The sequence below is a fragment of the Meriones unguiculatus genome, chromosome X, assembly GCF_030254825.1.
Source record: "Meriones unguiculatus strain TT.TT164.6M chromosome X, Bangor_MerUng_6.1, whole genome shotgun sequence".
Lineage (NCBI taxonomy): Eukaryota > Metazoa > Chordata > Mammalia > Rodentia > Muridae > Meriones > Meriones unguiculatus.
The window spans coordinates 32,124,623-32,150,021 of record NC_083369.1 but is presented as its reverse complement, the minus strand read 5'-3'; the positions used below and the strand labels follow the sequence as shown (position 1 = coordinate 32,150,021).

Below are 25,399 nucleotides of genomic sequence, written 5' to 3'. Positions count from 1 at the left end.
ATTTCTGGTCAGTGGTTCGCTCCGACCTCATACTGACAGGCTGCACAAGCTGCACCCGCGCACAAAGCTTGCCGGGGGTGGGGGGAGGAATATGGCGCAAGCTCTGTCTGAAGAGGAGTTTCAACGGATGCAGGTGCCGCACGACGTGGGGAAGACCACCGATCTAGGCGACTGGGGGGTGGGGTAGAGATAGGTCGTGTCATTGGCTCTGAGGATTTGGTTGGGATGGGCCTTGAGTATGAGGGAGGGAACGGAGAAGGGAAACCGAGGTTCTGAGTGTCGACCCTATTGATTTCAAAGATTCTACGTGGGTTCTGAAGGTTGGATTCTGTTAGCCTTGTGGGGAAGGTAGAACGTCTTTAAGTAGGCGATACCTATCTCAGTTCAGGGACAGCGCGAGACCTTAGGACCCATGTGTAGGGCATAACATTAACTGGTAATGATATTAGACTTTAAAGGATGGAGATCCTGTGGAAGGAGAAACTATTTTGTCTGAAGAAAAGAACCAGGCATCTGGCCATTTGCGTCAAGGGGGGCAGGGGTGGGGAGGAGCTGTTTGGTGATTTGACAGGACAAGACCACGAATTTGGTGGGAGGTGGAAAGTTTGTGGGAGATACCACTAGGCCAGGGGAATAGGGAAAGACCATGGATCTATTCCCTAGAGTTTCTGTGCCGTTTGATGGTAAAGGATTCAAAGAGCGAAGGGTATAATTGCATGGATCGGGTTGATTACTTCAGAACTGGGGTGAAGAACATTCAGAGTGGGTAATATCATTAACTCATATTAGAGGAAGAACCAGAGGATATAAAAAGAATGATGCTTTGGGACTTCAGGGAAAGTCCTGAAGTCCCAAAGGGACAGCACTGGGTTTTGGGGAGTAGCCTGACCTGCTACTCAGACCTGTTGATTCTTTTCAAAGGCGTTCTGAGGGGGAATGAGTGAAATAGGGAACCTTAGAGACCTGTAAGTTGGAGGCAGAACTCTTGAGGGAATAGAAGCTAGTTGGTCTAGCTCACTGGAGTGAGCTCGCTGGACCATAAATGGGGTGGACCACTGTAAATCACAGAAGATTCTGAATAAGACAAGTTCAACTGGCCCACCCAAGGGTATTTGAGAGACCCTGAAGGACATAGTGTCACCCCTGTTGGATCATGCTTGAAGACATCTTGTAAAGAGTGGGTAGATACTTGAGCAAGGAAGATTTATCCCATTGGGCCTTGTGTAAGGAAAGCCATTGGGCTCTTTGGAGAGGGCCTTGAAGGTTGATAGTTGGCCTTGGATTAGGAAAGATGATATCTGGGTCCCAGGGAGAACAGAGCAAGAGAAATCCTATGCAAGCCAAGCCTTGTGATCTGGAGCAAACCATTGTGAGAGAGTTGGAAGCTGGTGCTTTGAGAAAGAGAAAAAAGTAGGGGTAGGAGACAATGAGTGGTTCTGGGAAGAATCAGATTCAGACTGTTTGGAGTGGCCCATGCTGCACTTTCCCTTAATTCTTGACATAAGAGGACTCTGACATGCTTTGAAAACCTTGGGAGTTCTACAGGACCTTGAAGAACATCCCCTGACTCATGGAAGTTGGGAAAGAGAAAGACCAGATTCTCTTTCCTTGGGAAAGAATTTGGAAGGCCCCTGCCAAAGGGGCCATCTTCATCTAGTCAGGACAGTGTTCAGGGTATAAAGAGGTCAGCCAGGATGAGTTTATCCTGCATGTATGCATCACAGGAACACATATGAACAGGAGCCTAACTATTCCAATACCTTTCCCATATGCTAATACCCTTCAGTGGCGCAGATGTGGATTAGTGGTGAGGCTGGCTATGTGGTAAATGGAGCTGGATAAGGTGACACTGGGGCTCAGGGCTTGGCTGTCCATATAAGAATACAGTATACGAGCTGGGTGAGGTGGCACATGCCTTTATTCCCAGCACTTGGGAGGCAGAGGCAGGTGAGTCCAGCCTGGTCTACAAAGTGACAGGACAGCCAGGGCTACATAGAGAAACCCTGTCTCAAAAAAACAAAACCAAAGAATATAGTATACACAGATCTTATGGAACAACTATGGAAGTACCTAGGGGAACCAATAAAGTTTTTAGGGCTTAGAGGCTTTGCTGGCTCACCTAGGGGTAGGAATACTTTCCTGATCATCTTTTTGTTTCATGGCTTCTCCCAAAGACTCAGCTCCTGGAACTCCGGACAAATAATTATCAGCTTTCAGATGAACTTCGGAAGAATGGTGTTGGTGAGCCAAGCGAGTCTCATTAGATTGGGTGGTTTGGGGGGACTAGAGGCAAAGGTTTTCCTATAGAGGCCTGATAAGATGACCCTTCAGTTCTTTATTACTGCCTGAGGCTGAGATTCTGTGCTTTCCCTGCAACAGAACTTAACAGTCTTCGACAGAAGGTTGCTTACCTGGATAAGGAGTTCAGTAAAGCCCAAAAGGTACCACCCTCCACCTACCCTATCCACCCACCTCTTGCTTCCCTCTATACATCTGACTCATTTACCTCCCAGTGAACACCTACACCAGGCCTAATGTTCTATGCTGTTTTCTTACAGTGATTTGAAAAGATTTTCACAGAAATCTCTTCAGTTGGCTAATTTGAACCAATTTTCATCTTGCTTAATTAATTTTTGTGTGTGTTTGTTTTCAGATAGGATCTTGCTATTAGCCCACACTGGCCTTGAACTCTTGATCATCCTGTGTCAGCCTCCCGAGTGCTGGGGTTATAGATGTGTGCTGACATGCTTGGCTTTGCTTAATTTATTGATATATTTTAATTTATTCTAATATCAATTGCTTATTCATTCACTATTTTTTTTTTGTGGTGATACAGATCGAACCTAGGATCTAGTACATGCTAGACAAGCTGTTTATATTTGATCTTAACCAAAAGGCTAAAAAGTGATCTTTTTGTTGTTTACAAGACAGGATGTCTTGAAGCCTAGGCTGGCCTTGTGCTTACTATGTAGGTGAAGATGGCCTTGAACTCCTCATCCTCCATTCCTCATCCTCCTGCCTCCAATTCCCAAGTACTGGGATTACAGGAGTTTGCCACCACACCTGGCTATAAGCTGTCTCTACCCCTGTGCTGCATCTCCAGCCCTCATTCATTAACTTTGTCTTAGCTGTGTTTCCCAGGCTGGTCCCAAATTGGTGGCCTCACATTGCCCTCCTTCCTCAATCTCTTGAATAGCTGGATCTATAGGCACGTATACCATGTAGAGCTTCATTCATTAACTTTTAATTAGTCAAGTCTATCAGTAAATCTGCCTTGAGTCTGCTTCATGTCTTCCACTCAGACTGCTTCCTTATGCTTCTACCTTTCCTGGTCCTGTTGGTGACATGAGACCAAACCTACCTTTCAGATCTTTTAAAGATAAGGTAGAATATAGCCTATCGTGGCTCTTTAAGATAGTCTAGATCCTTATTTTTATCTTTCTTCATTGCTCTGGCCTCATGTATAGTACAAAGTTGCATATAGTACATGCCGAATAAATACTTGTTAGATGAGAGGCTGGAACTCATTGTTAAGAGCACAACCCGAGTTCCATCCCCATGGAATGAACCTACATGGCAGCTCACAGACTGGCTATAATTCTAGTTCCAGGGGAATATAATGGCCTTTCTGGTTTACAAGAGCACTGCATGCATGCATACCCACAAAATAACAACTTATTTAAAAAAAAAAGTTGGAAGGGGAACTGACACCATGAAATTGTCCTCTGATCTCCATGTGTAAGCTGTGACATGTGCACAAGTGTGCATATACCCACACAATAGTAATGAATAAATAAAAATTTAAAAGTACTTGTTGGATGAATGAAAATAGAATTCAGAAAATCTGGCAGTCAGGAAACTGGAGTTTTTGGTAGAGTGTTGATTTTTAAAGCCTGGCAATATCCTTGGCTGCCAAGCAGAGGGGTAGAAGTTGCTATGTTACATGAGAAGTAAACACTTTGATATGTTTGAGCAGGTGGTGTGATGAAGCCACCGTTTAATACCTTGGAGATACAGAATAAAAGGGGTTAAATTCTATGACACAATTTCCCCCTCTCTCTGAAGCCCTCAAGAGCATAGAAGAAAGGCAGCAGCATTCCCAACCATCCTTCCTTCATCTCTTCTATTATCATTGTGGGCTTCCAATTATTATGAAAGTTCTGTGTCTAAGCATATTTTCATCCCATAGCCTGTCATTGCCCTCACCACCTGCCATAATAGTCTCCATATCCCACAGGGGGCTCCATTACTGTTCACTTTAGCTCTCTTCCACCCTTCCTTTTAGGCACTAAGCAAGAGCAAGAAAGCTCAGGTAAGGGGACCTTTGGTGGGTGAATATGTGTCAAGAGTGTCATACTGGGGATATTTCCATTTGGTGGCATTGTACTGGCCTTTATCTATGTATGCCCATGTATCTGCAACTTCCTCACTTCTGTGTGTTTCTATATCTGTCTTTGTTTTCCTGTGTATCTTGCACTCTTTGTATCTCTTTTTATTTTTCTTTATCCTCAATGAATCTGTGTCTGCCTTCCTGTTTCCCTTTTGTTTCTTTCCATTTGTCTCTCTTCCATTGGTTTCTGACTCTTTCATTTCTCTTTTCTGGTTTTTCTTTCTCTGTCTGACTTCTTGTTTCTCTTTATCCCATTCCTCTTATCTCCCTTACTCATTGCCTTTCCTAACCTCCTCCCTTCTTTTCTTTCTGCTATATTCTTTCCCTGTTGCTCTCTGTTCCTGTCTTCCTGCCTTTTCTTTTTCCTGATCTTCCTCTCATCCCATGTCTTCTTATCTCCCTATTATTATTATTTCCCTTTTCCCTCATTCCCTTACTTCTCTATCTCCCTTCCCATTTCTTCTCCCTACATCCCCATGTCTCTTTTGCTCTCTGTCTCTATCTACTTCCCTGTATGTATCTTTTCCTATATATTGCCTCATTCTTTTTACCTTATATGCATCCTACCCAATGCCATTTTTCCTTCTCTCTCCTTTATCTACGTCCCCATCCTTTCTACCCCTGTTGGAGTCCTGGCCCATGTCTGTCACTGCAGGAAATGGAGGTACTGCTGAGTGAAAATGAGATGCTACAGGCAAAGCTGCACAGCCAAGAGGAGGACTTCCGTTTGCAGAACAGTACACTTATGGCTGAGTTCAGCAAGGTGCTGGTGCCCGGGATAGCTGAGGGGGGGAAATGGGAATGGTGCGCCTTTGTTTGCATGGACAAGAGCAGGCTGAAAACTCAGAAGTAGAGGGTGGACAGGGTCTGGCGCTGGACACTGTCCATGGTGCTGAAACAGGCCTTAGTCTGTTGCTGGGGGCAGTAATTTCACAGGTGGGGCCAAACACTTTGATGGAATCAGATCCTTTGAGCTCTAAGTTCATTTGGTTCCCAAGTCACTCCTTTTATTTAGTTTAAGCATCCATTTGTATAATTTTGGGCTGGTGCTATGGAGCCCCAGTGTATTCTCAGGCTTTATGTAAAGTTCTTATTGCTTAATATGAGTGGAAAGAGTGTTTGAATTGCTTATGTTTTCTTTTTCTTTCCTTCATTTGACATGAGTCTGGGGTCCCACTTCTTCCAGGTAATTCATCCTGGATTGGCTAACTCTATCTCCTTACTGATTTTAATCTCCTGGCTTTTTCCAACCCTACTGGGCAATTGGAAATCCTGTGTTTTATTCTCCTACTAGTCTTCTGTATCCATGGTTGATCAGTTTGTGAGTTTTCAGCATGTTTTAAGGAAAAAAATATTCTGTAGAAAAAAAGAATGTTATTTTCAAGGCTCTGCTTGATGGGGACATACTGCTTTAAAAAGGTAAATCAAGAGGAATGTGATCATAATACATGTATAAATAAGAAATTATTAAAAAATAACAAAAAACCCACCCAAGGACTTGGGATATCACTTAATTGGTAGAGTGGCTTAGTCATATGAATGAGATCCTGTGTTTGATCCCCAGCACTGCACAAACTGTGGTGGTGGCATATACCTGTTATCTTAGCACTTGGGTAGTAGAGGCAAAAGAATCAGAAGTTTAAGGTCATCCTTGGCTACATAGTGAGTTCCAGGCCAGACTGGTCTATGTGACATATCGAAGAATAAAGAAAAATATTTAAAAAGTCAAAAACTCAAAAACAAAATGCAACAGAAAACAATCTTTAAGCAGTTACAGTGCCAGGAGATGTCGTTTAACAGTCAGTAATTCTGAGGAGGGATTCTGGAACCAGAAGGCCTAGATCTTAGCTGTACATTTTACTAGCTATGTCACTTAGCCTCCTGTTTCTTGATTCCCAAATGTTTACAAATGGGAATGGTGATTATCTTAGTTCATTTCCCCCTCTAAACTATATCTTGATTTGTTTGTGCTGATGAAGAGCCAGTCCGAGAATCATGCATGCTAAGCAGGTGTGCTAGCCACTGTGCCATAACTCTATCCCTTTTCATACTCAAAAAAGATACATTATTCCAGTGGAATGGGAAAAGTAAAAGAAGGTAAAGGAGACAGAGGAGTTTTATGTCTAGGAACATGGAATGTTAGCTTAGTGGAAGAAGTATTTGCTTAGTATGAAACATGTTTGTATTCTATATTTGTTACCTGCCTCAGTATTACTGCCTCTCTGCTCTACTTCTACAGCCTTCAGGTTTCCTTATTTCTAGTTTTCTCAGTTGGCCACTCCACTATTCCACAAAAATTATTCTGACCTCTAGATCTTATCACATCATTTCTTTAATTAATGCCTTCTAGTATGATTGAAAGAAATGATGCTACATCCTAGGCAATAAAAAAATTTTTTTTGTGGGCCTCAGTAGTCTGATCTGAAAGTGAACTCAGGTGACTGTCTTGCAAAACTGTTGTTTTAACCAGGAGGTAAATGAACAGTGGGGCCTGCTGAATTTTGTTTTCATGGTGTGCCTCTTCAAAACTAAAGACTGGAAGTCTGAGAACTGTAAGCTGTGTTTATTTTGAAATGTCTTGCAAGCTGTCTCTGATGCCTGGATCAAGAGGTGCTGTCCTTGGATTCAGGGATCTAATTTTTCCACAGCTGGAGACCAGTGTGTTTTTGTCTCCGTGGGGGCTGTCCATGGTGCTAACAGCTTCCAAAGCTGCCTGAGGCCCTAGCATCTCAGAGGTTGGGAGTCATCTCACCATTTTTGACTTTGCTACTTAACAGATGTGTTAATTAGAAATTGTTTAGTATCTCTGTGTCTCAGTGTCTTTATCCAAAAGTGTAAGAGCAACTACATTATAGGATTCTTCTGGGAATTTAATGAATTTAATGAGTGGCCAACTGCTATTTGTGTTTTGGTGGGTATTGTTCTCATTGACTGTTTCTCTTTCATCTCTCTCCCCCTGCTCAGCTCTGCAGCCAGCTGGAACAGCTGGAGCTGGAGAACCAGCAACTGAAGAAAGGGGCTACTGGAGAGGGGGCTATTCAAGCTGGACCACGTGTGGATGGAGAGCTGCTACAGCTGCAGGCAGAGAACACAGCCTTGCAGAAGAACATGGCAGGTGCATAGAAGCCTTCCTGGGATATAGAGACCTCGGGTCTTGAGCAAAGCAGGGATGGGGATAGACCTCTTATGGGAGAGAGAATAAATTTCAAAGTGAGACTTGGCCTTGCCTGAACTAGTGTGTGATTTTGGATTTTGCCGAGTGTGGTGGCTGGATTTTGGAAGGCATTTTACCTCTCTGAGTCTAAACTTTCTTATCCATGCAGTACACCAGAATATCTATGCCAAGAAGATGGAGCAGGTTCCATTCTGCATTAGTTCAGTGTCTTGTGCATAGCAAATGATAGAGAACAGCAGAATGAGTGTTGAAAAAGAGACCTTGACTAAGCAGAACTAGAACATTAGAAAGATTCTGAGCTCAGATTGTAAATAGGGTCTGGGATGAAAGCAGAAAGACAGCTTGGTAGAGTGTGAAAAGGCCCTGGCACAAAGGCTTTGGTGAGTAGCTGGGACTTATGTGGTAGTAGGTGCTAGTACCTTGGTCAGGACTGAAACCAGGTACAATATGAGTAGCAATTAGTTTATGTGTGTAAACATGGTATTGGACATGGTAGATAGGATTTGTGAGTTTGTTGGGGCTTAACCATTTTTTATGACAGGCCTGAATGAGGCTTCATTTGGGGTAGGGCCCTATGCAACCTGAAAGGCTGAAGTTTTGATAATTCTCCCTGTATTTGAGACATGACAGGGGACTTCTGAGATGATGTCATTTATCATACATTCTTGTTCTACTCAACAGCACTGCAAGAACGCTACAGGAAAGAAGCTATGAGGCTCTCTGCTATCAGTGAGGGCCAAGGGGATCCCCCAGGAGATGTGCTCCCTGATGCCCTGGCCCCCATGCCATTGGCAGAAGTGGAGCTGAAATTAGAAATTGAGAAAGAAGAAAAGAAGTTGCTCTGGGAGCAGCTGCAAGGCTTAGAGGTAAATCTGGGTCTCTTGGAACTAGAATGCTGGAAGACAGCAGTCACTCTACTCCTACTTATGGGCCCATGGAGATGTCTGTGACATCACTATCTCATGGGCTAAAGGGAGGTGGAACAGGCAAAATTAGAGGCCTTCCTCCATCCTTACTGATAACAACTCCATCTCTTCCTCCCCACCCCCACCCACCCACAGAGCTCAAAGCAAGCTGAAACCTCCAGACTCCAGGATGAACTTGCTAAGGTGGGGTTTATTGCCACCTGGCTTTCTCCTGACAGCAGAGGAGACTCCTCAGAGCTTCAATTTCATCATGTGTGAAATAGAGGCTCCCAAATCTCAGAGTTGTTTTCATTGTGGAAAGCAATGTGGTCCCATTCTACCTTGTGCATGGCAGGCCTCATCCCTTCTGTTTCCTTGAAGCTTTGCCAATTCATCCATATAAGAATGCCTGTAGAACATGGGGACCCAGTGTTCAGACAACCAATCAGGATCCTACTTTTCAGGCCTCCCAGCCTAGCCATTCTGTACTGTGGCCATTGGCACTGCTTTGGGAGCATAAATAATGGCCTTTGGGAGTCCAAGAAAGCTAGATGGAGATGATGTTGCTGCTGCTGACAACTGAGCCATCAAATTGCTTAACCCTTTTGAGACTCAGTTTACACACTCATAAAATCAGTAGTTCTCACTTCTCAAGAATGTACTGAGAATTCTACAAAAAATCATAAGTAAAACCTGACTTGTAGGAAGGACTCAGTATGAAGTATCTATAAATGTTGTTATTGTTTATTTTGTTTTGTCAATATTCTCATTGTTGTTATTTGTCTGTACTCCTTCCCTTTTCTCCCTCAGCTCTCTGAGAAATTGAAAAAGAAACAGGAAAGGTATACATTTCTTTTTCAGGGGTTTTGGGGACCTAGAGAGAGGGGGATTGGCTTGTGGAAATGATGTATCTATGTCTGTCTTTCTGTGCCTAGTTTTTGCCATCTGCAGACAGAGAAGGAAACACTGTTTAATGAAACCAGGTGTCTATTGGGGTTTTCAGTAGTGGAAAAACAGGGACCATGCCCAGCAAAATTAACCAAAGACCACAGGGGCAGAGATGGGAGAGTGGGCTTTTAGCCATGCCTAATTACTCTATCCGTGTCACCCTAGAAACAAAATAGAAGAAATACAACAGCAAAAAGAAGCTGATCTGAAAGCACACTTGGCTCTCACCCAAAAGCTGCAGCAAGAACTTGAGGCTGCCAATCAGGTGATGTGGGCTGGGTCCCAAGATCCCTGGAGTGGAGAACCAGGACTGACAGTCTGGGGAGGTATAAGGTCTTTAGAGACTGGTTGGGATGTTTGAGATTTGGAAATATAGCAACCTGACAGGTATACGTATACTTTCTAGGAGCTAGAAAAATGGGAACTCAGAAACCCAAGAGCCCTAAAAATTGGGATAGGAATTTACATGAATCAGAGACTCCTTGGTGGGAGTCTAATGGCTCTGGTTGTATACCACAAGTTTGTATGAATCAGAAATCTCACTGGGGTCTGGGACCAGGAGTCAGGGTGAATCTGAGCTGTGGGACTCTCCTGTTAGAAACTGGGTGATGCAGCCAGGTGGTGGTGGTGCAGTCGTGGCGCATGCCCTTAATCCCAGCACTCAGGAAGCAGAGGAAGGCAGATATCTGTGAGTTCAAGACCAGCCTGGTCTATAGAGCAAGTTCCTAGACAGCAAGGGATGTTGCACGGAGAAACTGTTGAGGGGTCGGGGAGGAGAGAAACTGTGTGATGCTGAGACCTTTAAAAGCTGTCATATCAGCTGGGTATAGTAGCATACAGCTTTAGTCCCAACACTTAGGAGGCAGAGGCAGATGAATCTCTGTAAGTTTGAGGCCAGCTGGAGATACATAATGAGACCTTATTTCAATAATAATAAGTTAAAAGACTGTGTTATTGGTACATTTGAGTCTCCTAGGGGTCAAGGACCTAGGGGTTGATAGATATTGGGCTTTCAAGTATGGGGCAGTTGGGGCTGGAGGCAGAGTACAACTGAGACCTTCAAGGTCTATAAAGTTGTTTTGGTTCTGTGATGTTGAAGAAGTGAGTTCACGTGAGATGAGTTTTCCTGAGGTCTTTGGTTGTAGTGACAAGCTGGAACAAAAACTACATGAGTATGCAGTTCCTGTGCATCAGGGCTGGATGACTTCAAAGCCCCTGGGTTTCCCCTGAGAGGAAGCTAGTCTGCTGTTTCTCACAATAGAGAATATGCTAGCTTGTGGGAGCAGTGACCCTGGAAAACTGCAATGTGAGGTCCGGGAGAGATTCTGGATAAAAGCCTCAGGAGTTTTTGGTGATCTAGGTCTAAAGATTCCCAGAGTGGCAGTCTGAGGTTTCTTCAAGAGCTGGACACTAGGAATTTGAGATCTCTCGTGTCTGGGGCTAGGAGCTTGTGTGAACTGAGGCTTCTGATCTTGGGACATGGGGGGGGATTAAATATGTCAACAACTCCTAGTAGTTAGGGTCTGGAGATGGGTAAAGTTATAGTCCCTGGGGACTGAAAATCCTGGGGCTCCTAGGCTTGAATCTGAGTGAGTAGGAGCACCTCAGAAGTTAGGTTCAGGCACTTACCTATGTCTGAAATTTTACTCAAAAGCTGGGACAAAACGGGAGTGAAAGTGTTTGAAAGCCCTGTGTGGAATTTCTTGGAGTCTTGATGAACCTGAAAGCCCTGACAGCTAATCTAAGACTTACAGATGCTGGAAACATGCTTCTGGGTGATCAGAGGGAGGTTGTATATTCGTGTCTACCCAGGGAAGGATGAGTTCTGGCATGGGGTTATCTGACTTCCCTGTTCCCACAGAGCTTGGTGGAGCTAAGAGATCAACAGCAGGGAGAACGCCTGGAGCATGCAGCAGCTTTGCGGGCCCTACAAAATCGGGTATGTTGTACTTGGTGGGTTTGGGAGCTGGGGCTGAGGGTGACGACAGGCTGAGTTGGTATTTAACAGGCAAACATGGCCTAAGGGGTCTTGCTTTTCCTAGTCCTGGTCTGTGTGTCTTTGTCCTTTCTTTCTTGGCTACGGGTAGGTTCTGCCCCTATGTTCTGGACCTGCTCTCATCTGTTGTTGGGGTGGGGTCAGGTGTCCGTCCAGAGTGCAGATGCGCAGGAACAAATGGAAGGGCTATTGGCTGAGAACAATGCCTTGAGGACTAGCTTGGCTGCTTTGGAGCAGGTACAGGACACCTGAAAGCCCTTGCTCATCTGTCTGTTTCCGTTTCTCTTCTCTCTCTCTGCTTTTGGCCTACATCTGACCAGGGTGGTCTGGACTGATTACTGTTCTGTGGTCTCCTGTTTTTGTTTCTCCTTTCTGTTGACTTGCAGCCTTCTTCTTCAGCCATTCCTGCTTTTCTGGCATTCTAGTTTCTCTGTGATAAAGTGCATGAAATGTAATAATCTTAAGTGTGCACTTGGTGAATCGAATGTGACTATCTGTATCCATGTTCCTTTATAACTCCATATAGCCACCTTCCAGAATAAGATACAGAGCATTTTTCAGTATGTTAGAAGATCCTTTTACCATTCCAGTCAGCATATCCTTGGAAGTAACCAGTATTCTGACCTTTAGCAACATAGATTCATGTTGCTTGTTCCTTTTTTTTTATTTTTAAGATTATTATGTATACAGTGTTCTGCTGCATGTGTGCCTGTACGCCAGAAGAGGGCACCAGATCTCATTTTAGATGGTTATGAGCCACCATGTAGTTACTGGGAATTGAACTTAAGACCTCTGGAAAAACAACCAATGCTCTTGAGCTCTGAGCCATCTCTCCAGCTCCTTTTGCTTGTTCTTTAATCCATATAAATGGAGTCAAAGCTCTTCTGCCCTTGCCTGCTTTCTGGTACCTCTATGTCTGTGAGCTTTACCCATATGTTTCATGAGTTCTTTTATCACTGCATAATATTTTATTTTATCCCTGATATTCTGTTTTGAATTTTCTTTTTCTATCTTTATTCATACTTCTCTTCCTATCTTCCCGGAACTGGGAGGTTCAGGCTTCCTAGGCTTTTGGGCTCCCTGTATTCCATTGCCCACCATTACCACTTTGTCCAGATCCAGACAGCAAGGACACAAGAACTGAATATGCTTCGGGAACAGACCACTGAATTAACAGCTGAACTACACCATCGGCAGGATGAATATGAAGATCTTATGGGACAGAAAGATGACCTCAACTCTCAGCTCCAGGTGAAGCTTCTTCTGACTTGTCTTGTAGTTTCTTAGTATGAATGCAGTGAATTGCCCTTGAGGAATGGCAAGAAGACTTTGGAGTCAGGGAGACCTGGAATCCTGGCCGGCTTCTTAATATCCTACTACCTATATTTTCTGCATTTTTTTGAGACAAAGTAGAGCTCTTTATGAAACCCTTGTCTTGATATTTGCTACGTAGTCCAGCTGGCCAAGCTTAAAGGTGTGCCACCATACCTGGCACTTATGCATTACAAGAGTGACCCATCTTTGGTGGTCAGGTATGGAATTCCCATATGTGGCATTATGTGCATACTCAAGCATTTCAAATTTTAAGCCAGATATATTGGTGTTTGCCTTTAATCCTAGCACTCCGGTAGCTGAGGCAGGAGGATTCCCATATGCTTTAGTCCAGTCTTGGTTGCATAGTGACTAGTAGGCCATCCAAGGCTACACAGTAAGATCTTGTCTGACAAAAACCAAAAAAGTTTCAGACTTTGGTTTTTAGGACGAAGGATGCTTAGCCAGGAGAAAATAGAATAAAACTAGATTAAGAAAGAAAATTGGGGGCCTGGAGAGATGGCTCAGTGGTTAAGAACACTGACTGTTCTTCCAAAGGACCTGGGTTCAATTCTAGCACCCATATGGCAACTCAAAACTGTTTGTACCGACAGGCAAATCTCTTGAGTTCAAGGCCAGCCTGGCCTACAAAGTGAGTTCCAGGACAGTAAGAACTACATAGTGAGACCCTGTCTCAAAAAAACAAAATCAAAAATGTTTAGGGCTGGTGATTAGCTCAGTTAATAGCGTACTTGTATAGCATGCACTGGGGTCAGTCCACAGCACTGCATTAACCAGCCTCTGTGATGTACACCTGTGATCTCAGCTTTTAGGAAGTAAAGAAAGGGGGATGAGGAGTTCAATGTCGTTCTAGCTACATAGCAAGATTGAGGCTAGCCTGAGCTACATGAGGAGACTGCATGAAGGGCACAGACATCTGGAGAGATGGTTCAGTGGGCAAGAATACTTAGTACTAAGAGCAAGCATGAAGCTCTGAGTTCAGATCCCAGTACCGTGTAAAAAGTGTGCCCATAATTCCAGCACTGGGAGATGGGGTGCTGCTGTCAGAAGGATTGCTGGGGCTTGATGGCTAGCCAGATTAACCAAAAACTATGATTTAGTAAGAGACCTTGACTCAAGGAAATAAGGTCAAAAGAGAGAGGAAGATGGTCTGGAGAAATGACTCAGAGGTTAAGAACACTAGCTGTCCTTCCAAAGGTCCTGAGTTCACTTCCTAGCAACCACATGGAAATTGGTTTTGAGAACCTCATCACCATCCATAATGAGATCTAGCTCTGGTGTGCAGGCACATGGGAAGGCAGAATCATGTGTCAATGGTAACATTTAAAAAAATTTTTTTTGAAAGGAAATTTAAATTTAAATTTAAAAAGAGAGGAAGATACTCAGTGTCCCCCTTTGGTCTTTGCATATGTGCACGTACCCATGCACACAAATGCTTCATAAAGGCGACACATACGCATTTTATTTTCTCTCATGGTGGCACTTCGTAGTCTGAGGCAGGGAGATGTCTGTGAGTTTAAGGCTATAGAGTGAAAACAAGTAGGTTGCTCAGAGACGAATGATAGCACTGACGGTGGATTCTTTTATGCTTGTTTATTTTGTTTGAGACAGCCAAGATTGGTCCAGGAAAGCCAAGACGATACAGAGAAATCCTGTCTGAAACAAACTAAGAAAAACTAAGCAAGCTTTCTCTATCTCAACCATTTTGGCAGCGGCTCTTGGTGAAGGGCTGTTCTGCCCTTTAGGCAGAACGATGGTGGCTGCAAAGATGAGGCAAAAGTCTCTGGAAGCAATCAACTCTAGTCTCTAGTGCATGTGCTTGGATTCAAGCAAACTCTGAAGATGAGCAAATGGGGAAAAACAAAATTGCTATTCTTGCCAATGTACCCAGTTTGGAGGCAATCTGAAATAGAACCATTAATCCAAAACTGTTTTCTGTCACTAAAGTGGCACAGCATGTGGAAAATATTACAGAGTATGTGCACTGGCTTCATTGACCCAGGTAATTCTGATATTAGAAGCATGCCAGAACAGACTGGTGAAAAGTAAACCAGGAAACCACGCATGGTGCATGCCTGTAATTCTAGCACTCAGGGTGGCAGAGACAGGTGGATCTCTGTGAGTTCAAAGCCAGCCTGGGAGAAACCCTGTGTCAAAACCAAAAAAACAAAACAAAAGAAGAAGAAGAAGGAGGAGGAGGAGGAGGAGGAGGAGGAGGAGGAGGAGGAGGAGGAGGAGGAGGAGGAGGAGGAGGAGAAGAAAAGTAAACCAGGACATTTTTTTCTTTAATAAAACTTGTCAGAGCTTGTTAATGAAGAAGAAGTAGTGGAAGACAAAGGCCAGGTGGTGGTGGTGCATGCCTTTAATCCCAGCATTTGAGAAGCAGGGACAGGCAGTTCTCTTAAGTTTGAGGCCAGCCTGTTCTGCAGAGTTGAGTTGTAAGAGAGTCAGAGCCATACAGAGAAAACCTGAGAAAAGAAGAAAGAAAAAGAAAACAACCCCAGGCATAATATCTACTACCTGTAATCCTAGCATTTCAGCTGTAGAGGCAGGATTAGGAGGCCAGGTTCATTGCTGACTAACTACATAGCAAGTTTGAGATGAGATCCTAAGTTAAGAAAAAGACTTTTGACAGAAGATCTTGTTTTTCATTCTTCACCCCCCACCCCCGCCAAAAAAAAAAAAAAAAAAAAGAAGAATGTAGCCTGGCATGGCTGAGTATGTCTTTAATCCTAGGACTCTAGAGGCAGAGGCAGATGAGGTCCAGGCCAGCCTCATCTACATAGAGAGTTCCAGGCAAGCCAGGGATACATAGTGAGACTCTGTCTCAAAAAAAGAAAAGACTACAAAGAATCAAGAAATTAATCACATGGCCCTATTTGTCTGTAAGAGTAGAGAGAACTACTTCAGACTGTCATATTCCTAACTGAAAATTCTGCTGCTAAGGCAGTAGGGTAGACTGACTGTTGGGAAGCAAGCAGCGGTGTCTGTCATTTTTCCCGTTACTAGAGGAAGGTCTGCCAGAAGTGTTCTAGGTTGCTGGGCAGTGCTCGTGCACACCTTTGATCCCAGCACACAGGGGGCAAAGACAGTCGGATATCTGTGAGTTTGAGACAAGCCTGCTCTACAGAGTGAGTTTTGGGACAGTGAGGGCTGTTAACAAAGAGAAACTCTGTCTCAAGAAAGAAAAAAAAGAAGTGCTCTAGGTTATTGGTACCTACTAGGGACTTTTCTCAAACTTCCCCTTTTTTCTTGAATTAGGAATCACTAAGGGCCAATAACCGGCTGCTGGAACAACTTCAAGAAATAGGGCAGGAGAAGGAACAGTTGACCCACGATCTCCAGGAAGCTCAGAAGGTGGGGCACCATGGGAAGAGGTAAAAAGATAGCACAGTCCATGTGGGTAGGAACTATTATGGCCATATCATAGCCAAATCTTGGGAATGAAAAGAGAAAGAAAATAATCATTTCCTCAAGGATTGATGAATGACTCAGCCAGTTTGAAGGGCCAGGGAATTGGTGGAGTCTGGCTAGTAGACATGGAGCAGAATAGTGGTCATTTTGTGGTGTTGGGAGATGAAGTTAATTGCCACTCTCTTGGCCTACTCCTTTGGTCCCCAGAGTGCTGAGAAAAGGAAGGTCATGCTGGATGAGCTAGCAATGGAGACATTGCAGGAGAAGTCCCAGCATAAGGAAGAACTGGGAGCTGTCCGATTACGGCACGAGAAGGAGATGCTAGGCGTGCGAGCCCGTTATGAGCGTGAGCTTCGAGAACTGCATGAGGACAAGAAACGGCAGGAGGAGGAGCTCCGGGGACAGATTCGGGAGGAGAAGGTGGGTGGGGTAACAATACCCCTTTGCATCTACTAGCTGAGAACCATGGCGTTGCAGGTGACATGCAAGGTGTGCCCAGTCCTCTGCTGGCCAGTTCCTGACTGTGTTCTGCCTCCAGGCCCGAACACGGGAATTGGAAAATCTTCAGCACACAGTGGAAGAACTTCAGGCTAAGGTACACTCCATGGATGGAGCTAAGGGCTGGTTTGAACGGCGCTTGAAGGAGACCGAGGTAAGTTGGTGGTGCCTAGTAAAGGTACAGAGCATAGGGGCACCCATGCTCTGCCTCTGTGTAGGTTTGAAGAGGCTTTTCTTCCTCCTGGATTGTTCCTCTGTGAAAAAGTTGTAATGCACTTTTTGGTAATCCATGACAATAACAAGAGGCAACGTCCTGTAACAGAGAAAAAGCACACAGTGGAGCCAGGTGGTTCCTTAACTTTGAATGCTGACTGGGGCACTTCCTAGAGGTATGATCTTATGCAATGTATTTCATCTCTGGCACAAAGGGGATAGGAGGGACAGAGAGTATAGCTCATTTGGTAGACCACATAGTTAGCATGAATGAGGACTCAGCTTCAATTCCCAGCAGCAAAAATATTAATGATGACCCAGACATGGTGGCACATGCCTCCATGCACTCAGGAGATAGAAGCAGGCTGATCTTTCTTAGTTTGAGCCCATCCTGGTCTACAGAGTGAGTTGTAGGACAACCAGGGTTGTTACACAGAGAAACAGAGGAACCCTGTCTCAAAAAATAACAACAAAAATTAATGATGAAAATAATGCCTTACTGTCCAAGGTAGTTTAGGAAGATTATAGAAAATGACTTAATATATGTGCAACCACTTGGTATGCAGCGTTGTTTTATTAAATAAAGTATAAATGCAAATCACTTGATCTACTATGTGAATGATGTAGGCTTTGACTTCAAATTTCTGCCTAAAGGCACGTGTGCTATTTCCTACAAGATATTCTCTGCCTGGAATGGCAGTGAGTTATCTGTAAATCCCAGCATTTAAGGCAGAGGCAGGATTGGGAGTTCAAGGCCAGTTCAGGTTATACCGAGAGTAAAAAGGTATTTTCGTCATACCCCTGAAAACTCTGCTGAAATTGACATGCCCGTAACTGGACACATTGTCTCCTGGGACTCTTATAGGAATCCTTGCTGCAGCAGCAGCAGGAGCAAGAGGAAACCCTCAAGCAGTGCCGGGAGGAGCACGCTGCTGAACTGAAGGTGCTTCTCGAACAGTGATATTCTTGTCTCTGGGTACCGACTACTCCTGTAGGAGAACAGGGACTTCTCATGCAGTGGCCTGAGTTGTTGTTTGCTCTGCAGGGCAAGGAGGAAGAGCTTCAGAGTGTGCGGGATCAGCTCCAGCAGGCCCAGGAGGAGCGAGATGGCTATTTGAAGACCATCAGCAGCCTGAAGCAGGTCTGTGGTATCTCTGTGGTCCCAGGCAAAGCCATGTCCTAAGCTTGCAGAATGGGATGGGGTGGGGGTGGGGGGGAATGTACTGCAGGCAGCTGTGCCTTCTCTAACCACAGGAGGTAAAGGACACAGTGGACGGGCAGCGGATTCTGGAAAAGAAGGGCAGTGCTGTGGTAAGCTAGTGGGGCCTGTGACCTCCTCTCCCCTCTTGTACTGGTACCCTGGGCTACAGCTCTCAATCCCTTCCCTCACCTTTAGCTCAAAGACCTTAAGCGGCAGCTGCACCTAGAAAGGAAACGGGCTGACAAACTTCAGGAGCGGCTGCAGGACATCCTCACCAATAGCAAGAGCCGCTCAGGTAAAAGGGCAGGACAGTTGGAAGCTGCACCTTAGGGCTGCCTCCCAGACCTCCCTGAACCCTGTTCCAGCCCTTTGTCTTGACTGAGTTTTGTCTTTTTTCTCTCTGCACTGTCTGCTGTGTGTGTGTGTCTGTCTGTCTAGCTTCTCCCTGCCTTCTCTGTTTCTTTCTCTGCCTGTGTTCTTTGCTCTGTATCTGCCTTTATTTCTCTGCTTTCTCTACTGTTTCCGTTATTGTATTCTAGAAATCCTCCTGTCTAGGATCTGTGATACAAGCCCTACTCCAAGCCCCAAGTCATTTCCCTCCAGGAACTCACAATGCATCAAGGGAGACAGATTTCTATAGGAACAGCACTACACTCATATTATACTCTTCATTATTGTCATCACTGTTATCTTGTCGTTTTGTTTTTTTTTTTTATTTTTTTAAAAAAGCATCACTTTGTAGCCCGTGCTGATTTCAAACTCATGGTACTGTGCCTTACCTTCCCAGGAATTTGGTTACAGACATAAGCCACTACATTTGGCTTGCACTATTTTCAATATACAGCTAACACAACCCAAGGTACTTCTTCTAGTGAAAGCAGAAAACACGCCCACACAAACAGGGAAGTGTTTCTACCTTTTCTTGGTTGGGAGTAGCTGTAAATACATTCAAATAACTCAGTAATGGCTCTAGTGCTTCTCTTAAATCACAGACAGACTTAGAGAAAACTGACTGTCATTGGAATTGCTGGCGGAACCCCACTCAGGCATTGCACCCTTCCAGAGATCCCTTTGGAGTATGGGAGTGGCTGTAAGGGCAGTGTCACCAACTCAGTACCAGTGTTTTCTGTCTTTGTTTGGGAGACAGAGTTTTTCTGTGTTGCCCAGGCTGGCCCTGAACTCCTGAGCTCAAATAGTCTACCTGTAGGCATGCTTCACCATGCTCAGCAAGTGTTCAAGTGACATGGCAAAACACGTATTTCTCACCAAACCAATATCCCATTCAGCCTCCTGGAGTAACCTTTCATTTTAATAGAAGTGTTTTGTTTTAGATTAATTTAAGAAGTGGGGGATAGATTAGAATTTTGTTTGTTTGCTTGGGTTTTTTTGTTTTTATTTTTTGTTTTACTAGACAGGGTTTCTCTGTGTAGCCCTGGTGTCATGGACTCACTTTGTAGACCAGGCTGGCCTTGAACTCACAGAGATCCACCTGCGTCTGCCTTCCTGAGTGCTGGGATTACAGGTGTGTGCCACCCAGCTGTTTGCTTGTTTTTTTTTCAAGACAGGGTTTCACTATGTATCCCTGACTGTCCTGGAGCTCACTCCATAAACCAGGTTGTCCTTGAACTCAGATATCGCCTGCCTCTGCTTCCTGAGTATTGGGATTAAAAGTGTGCACTACCACCACCTGTCCTAGACTTTTATATTGTCCATGTTTTTTTATCCATTAGATGGGCCTGAGGTCTAGGCAAATGGCTACAAGTCTGTCTCCATCTTCGTTTTGTCTTTCTCTGTGGTTTCTGTTGGTCCCCATCACATGCTGGCTTCCTGGCTCTGGGCTTTTCCCTGCATGTGTGTGTGCTGCCACATACTCTCACTCTTCTGCCTTTCTTCTGCATCTAACTTTGAGTACTTATGCCACTGGAATCTTGTGTCTACTCACTTCCCTTTCTTTCACTGGATATGTTTACCAACAGTGACAGGTCCTTGTTTCTGTCTGGTACAGTCCTTGGAGTTTTCTTGCCTGCATTTTGTCTTTTTCTTTTTCTCTTTTTCTCTCTGGAAAATATGTTTCTCCCTCTTCCTGCTGATTGCTGTCCTAAGATTCCAAGGGATCCAAACTCACGTTTCTTTTTCCTTCACACTCAGGCCTTGAAGAGCTGGTTCTCTCTGAGATGAACTCACCAAGCAGGACCCAGACAGGGGACAGCAGTAGCGTCTCTTCCTTCAGCTACCGGGAGATTTTGAAGGAGAAAGAGAGTTCAGCCATGCCAGCTAGGGTAAGGGACAAGTTTCACCTACTAATAAATAAGTCTGGAGTTTCCCCATTTTCTACTCACTTGAAATTGTCTACACTGACCTTTGGACAAGCATTTCTTCTCTGCCTCTTTATATGTTAGAGTTATATGTTTTTTTTTTCCTCTCTCTGTATGTATGTGTCTCTTTGTCTGGCCCTGTGTCTCTCAGGCTGAAGATTTAACATGGTAACTTATACTTACACGTACATGCAAACATATGTCAACATTTGCTGTTCTACTAAGATGCAGCCTCAGCCCCTGACAAAAGCATTTTGTCAATGCCCCAAACTCAAATTAATACTAATACATGGGAGACAGGCCTGTCATTCTCTCTGCCCCTCTATTTCATCATCTGTAGGTTAATCCCACCATTCCTAGTGCTATAAAGTACAAGCATTGTAGGAAGTGCACTACTCATGTAGGAGGTACGTTTTTCCAACTCACTATTTTTTTCTGTAGACACTATCTTGCTATGTAGCCCTGGTTGACCTGTAACATCCTACGTAGACCATATAGGCCTTAATCTCATGGAAGAGCTATGCCTTGTCTGCCTCTTGAGTGATGGGATTAAAGGTGTGTGCCACCATGTCTGGGCATTTGCTGCTTTTCTTAATACATTTTTTGAGACAGGGTCTCTCTACATAGCCCTGACTGTCCTGGAACTTACTATGTAGACCAAGCTGGCCTTAACCTTCCGGGATCTGCCTGGTTTGCCTCCAAAGTTCTGGGATTAAACACATGTACCACCATGCTTTGTCTTAAATAAGTTTTTATTTTTATCTTCTTATTTTATGAGAATGGGTGTGTTTTACACCACATGCACGCAGTACCTTGTGTGGCCAGAAGAGGGTGGAAGATTGCCCTGCAACTGAAGTTACAACACCTAGCTGTGGGCTGTCATGTAGCTGCTGGAAATTGAGCCCCAGTCCTCTGGAAGAATAAGCCAGTGCTCTTAACTCCTGAGCCATCTCTCCAGCCCCTATTTATTATGTCCTCCCCTCCCCCCCTTTTTTAATATTGGATTCTTGATATGTAGCACAGGCTGGTCTTGAATTCATAAGCATTTTGAATCCGTCTCCAAAATGCCGAGATTAAGCATGAGCCACTGTGGCTAGTTCTTTTCAACAACTTATGCTTATCATTATTATTATTGCCATCTGTCAGACCATGTTCCTTGCCAACCACTTTTTATTTGTATTTTTTAAATTTTGTTTTCTTTTTTAAAAAAGATTTATTTAATTATGTATACAATGTTCTGTCTGTATGTACACTTGCACACCAGAAGAGGGCACCAGATCTCACCATAGATGGTTGTGAGCCACCATGTGGGTGCTGGGAATTGAACTCAGAACCTTTGGAAGAGCAGCCAGTGTACTTAACCTCTGAGCCATCTCTCCATACCCCTTGATTTGTTTTTTGAGACAAGTTTTCTCTGTATAGTCTTTGCTATCCTGGACTCACTTTGTGGACCAGGCTGGCCTCAAATGGGGTTTCCCTGTTTAGCTTTGGCTGTCCTGGAACTCAAGCTCTAGACCAGGCTAGCCTCGAATTCACAGAGATCCATCTGCCTCTGCCTCCTGAGTGCTAGGTTTAAAGGTGTGCGCCACCACCACCTGGCTTAAACCATTTTTTTTTCAATTATAAAAAACCTGGGGGCTGAAGAGATGGCTCAAAGGTTAAGAGCACAGGTTGCTCTCCCAGAGGTCTTGAGTTCAATTCACAACCACCACATTGTGCCTCACAGGCATCTATACTGAGATCTGGTGCCCTCTTCTGGCATGCAGGCGTACATGCAGGCAGAACACTGTACACATAATAAATAAATAAATCTTAAACAAAACAAAACTAGGAGCCTAGAAAGGTGGCTCAGCAGTTAAGAGCACTGATTGTTCTTTTAAAGGACTCAATTTCAATTCCCAGCACCCACATCAGGCAGTTCAGAACTGCTTGTAACCCCAGTTCCATGGATCCCACCCTTGCTTCTGACTTCCTTGGTCACTGGCACACATGTGGCATACATTCACACTGATACACACATAAGTAGATAGATAAAAGCAGTAAAAATAAATATGTACATTAAAAAAAAACAATTGAGATGACAAGTAACCTAGTTTTATTCAGTTGATTGCTCTCCCTTTCTCACCTCATCTAATATTTTGTCTAATATTTCTAGTGAGCTTTTAAAGTATCTTTTCTTTGTAAAAGCTAGAATTCACTTTCAGAGTACACCATTTCCTGTCATCTGGGAATTAGATGTCATTTGCTACTGGATTTCCCTTAATCCTCTCAGTAACTTTTCTGTTGTGGTGGTTACATTGTTTGGCTCTGTTTACACCAAAGAAAATGTGAAGTATCTCAGAGTGCCAAATGTGGCTGGTAGCTCCAGCCTCAGAGCCTATACTCATCCGCTTGCCTCCAGCTCCTAACTCAGAGTGGATGTGTTCTGCTGAGAATGGCTAGATTTTCTCTCTCTTTCTTGTAGTCTTTATCCAGCAGTCCTCAGGCCCAGCCCCCTCGGCCAGCAGAGCTGTCAGACGAGGAAGTGGCTGAGCTGTTTCAGAGGCTGGCTGAGACACAGCAGGAGAAATGGATGCTGGAGGAGAAGGTGCTATGTATCTGTTTGCTAGTCCCCATGTGAAGTACCCTTGAATGGGGTTGTGGGTGGGAAGGGTGTCTGCCTGGGTCCTTCCTCATGGGAAAAAAAATGGTAAGTTGAGAGGTCTGAGATGGGACCATCTTACAGGTGAAACACCTGGAGGTGAGCAGCGCCTCTATGGCAGAGGACCTATGCCGGAAAAGCGCCATCATTGAGACCTACGTCATGGATAGCCGGATTGGTCAGTGCCCGACTCCAGTCCTCACCTACAGTGCAACCTTCACCTGCCCCCTCCTTTTCCATCGTTTTATGCTTCTTGAAACTCAGCGAAGCTATTGACAAGATCATGACCCACAGAGGGGAAGCAGGGAAGCTCTTTGCATTTTTACCTGGCCTCCTCTTTGTACTCATCATTTCTATCTCCTCCATTCTCTAGTAGTTTTCCTTGGACTTTTCTGTCTTTTCTTCTGTGTTATTCTTTTTTCCCTGCCTTCTTTTTCTCTATGCATTTTTTCTGTTCTCCTTCATTTTCTCTTAGTAGCTCTATTGTTCTATTTCCATTTTTATTTGTTTGCTTGTTCTATGAAACTGGATTTTTCTATGTAGCCTTGTCTGGCCTGGTACTTGGCTGGCCTCAAACTCTTAGGAATCCTGCCCTTACCTTCCAGGGACTAGGATTACAAGTATGCATGACTCTACCCAGCCATGCATCTTCAGTGACAGTACTTTCACCCCTGTTGTCTTCTCTGACCTTCATGGCGATGACTTCCTTTCCCGTCTGACTCCCATCCCATCTTCTTTCTCCTCTGTTTTATTCCTTGCTTTCAAATCTTCCGTCTGGTTTTTCTTAATTAGTAATACCTGCTGACATGCTCTGAAGGTTTACTGTGTGCCCTGTATGTCATATGCATTCACATACATGTTTGCAGAACCACTAGTTATGAATTTTCACTATTTTTCAGGGTCACATAACTAATAACAGCTGGGTTTCACATGGCAAAGCCTCCGCCCCAATGTAACATTTCCTTTCTCCCTGCCTTCTTGCCTGCTCTTTGTTTTCCTCCTTTCTCTTTTGGCCCTGCCCACTCCCCTCCCCACCTGCCCCGGCTCTGCCGAGGGTGTGGTGCTCAGCCTGGACCCTTGCAGATGTGTCTGTGGCAGCAGGCCACACAGACCGAAGTGGGCTGGGCAGTGTCCTGAGAGATCTAGTGAAGCCCGGCGATGAGAACCTTCGGGAAATGAACAAGAAGCTGCAGAACATGTTGGAGGAGCAACTCACCAAGAATATGCACTTGCACAAGGCGAGTGTGGACTCTCAGGCTGCCCATCCGTCCCTCCAACCACCTGCCTCCCTACCCACACAGTCCCTGGCTGTGTCTTTCCAACTGGCCTTTGTTCTCCCAGCAACCACCTTCCAGTCATCTACCACCCTTTTGTGTTCCCCTCTTTTACCCTCCAGTCAACTCTACCAGTTTAGCCTATCATTCTTCCATCTGTCCTTCCACCCACTCATCCATTCATATATGCATTCATTCACCATTTACCCATCTTCCTAGCTATCTGCCTATCTGTCAGACCGCTTTGCTCCAAGTCTTCCATCCATTTCCTGATTTGTCATTCTTTCATCTACTCATCAGTCACCCTTTTATCCACCTACTTGTCACTTGCCTACCTACCTAACTTCTTGTCCTCTACAAAGTTCATTTGTGAGCCTTTTTGTCTACCATAGATCCCTGCCATAGGTTCACCCACACATTAATTCTTCCACCCCAACCCAAGTATTCCTTAATTGCTAAGGGAGTCATTCCCAGGTCTTGCCTTGGAGAAGCAGCCACATAAGGCCTGATACCGATGGGCACTGATGAACCCATCAGGCCATCTAACTACATATAACACCTCATATTTGGTAAAAGAGCTGCCCTTTTCTTCCCTTTCTCTTGCTCCTGATGGCTCATTTGTTTCTTAGGATATGGAAGTTCTATCCCAGGAAATTGTCCGGCTCAGCAAGGAATGTGTGGGGTCCCCTGACCCAGACCTAGAACCTGGAGAAGCCAACTAAAGACCTACAGGCTACACCTGTTCCCATCCCCTTCCAGAATGCCACTCTCTCCTCTTGGGCTGTGGTGGGAAGATATGGAGGCTGTCCCCAAATGTCATAGTTTGGGAGATAGACATTAAAGGGGCTAGAGGCCTGTCCATGGCTGGTGTTGATGACCCTGATAAAATGGCAAAGGCCATTGGGGAGAAGGGATCCTGAGGGAAGGGCAGGGAGTTTTTCATCTTGGCTCTGACTCCCAGGGTCACCTGCCTTCAACTCTGCATGAGCTCTCTCTCCCTCCCAGAGACCAACTCTTTTTTCATCTTATTTTATTTTTTAATTTATGTCTGGAAGCCTGGCTACTCTGCATTTGGGCCTGGGGATGTTGGGTGGGGG

General features: G+C 44.6%; 1 protein-coding gene across 5 annotated transcripts; it reads left to right on the top strand.

Annotated features, from left to right (window-relative positions):
- Window positions 1–25,161, top strand: Gripap1 (GRIP1 associated protein 1). 5 transcript variants are annotated; one of them, XM_060374923.1, is made up of 26 exons: window positions 1–133; window positions 2,175–2,241; window positions 2,380–2,441; window positions 4,286–4,312; window positions 5,046–5,153; window positions 7,355–7,505; window positions 8,247–8,431; window positions 8,627–8,674; window positions 9,281–9,312; window positions 9,406–9,453; window positions 9,584–9,683; window positions 11,280–11,357; window positions 11,559–11,651; window positions 12,531–12,665; window positions 16,008–16,103; window positions 16,368–16,580; window positions 16,699–16,812; window positions 17,737–17,814; window positions 17,917–18,012; window positions 18,126–18,182; window positions 18,268–18,367; window positions 20,221–20,351; window positions 22,852–22,974; window positions 23,113–23,206; window positions 24,112–24,266; window positions 24,932–25,161. In XM_060374923.1, exons 1-26 carry the CDS (start codon window positions 92–94, stop codon window positions 25,022–25,024), a joined length of 2,526 nt encoding a protein of 841 aa, XP_060230906.1. In that variant the 5' UTR covers window positions 1–91; the 3' UTR covers window positions 25,025–25,161. The 5 variants fall into 5 exon arrangements, with proteins under 5 accessions (XP_060230906.1, XP_021514271.1, XP_060230907.1 ...); XM_021658596.2 differs by lacking the exon at window positions 9,406–9,453; XM_060374924.1 differs by lacking the exon at window positions 11,559–11,651.
- Window positions 25,162–25,399: the final 238 nt, after the last annotated feature.

Excerpts from the sequence above, each read along its gene's own strand:
- Gripap1 (XM_060374923.1), top strand. The coding sequence starts at position 92 with ATGGCGCAAGCTCTGTCTGAAGAGGAGTTTCAACGGATGCAG. Across the intron at positions 2,242-2,379 it reads ACTTCGGAAGAATGGTGTTG|AACTTAACAGTCTTCGACAG; the intron begins GTGAGCCAAGCG and ends TCCCTGCAACAG. Across the intron at positions 9,454-9,583 it reads ACACTGTTTAATGAAACCAG|AAACAAAATAGAAGAAATAC; the intron begins GTGTCTATTGGG and ends GTGTCACCCTAG.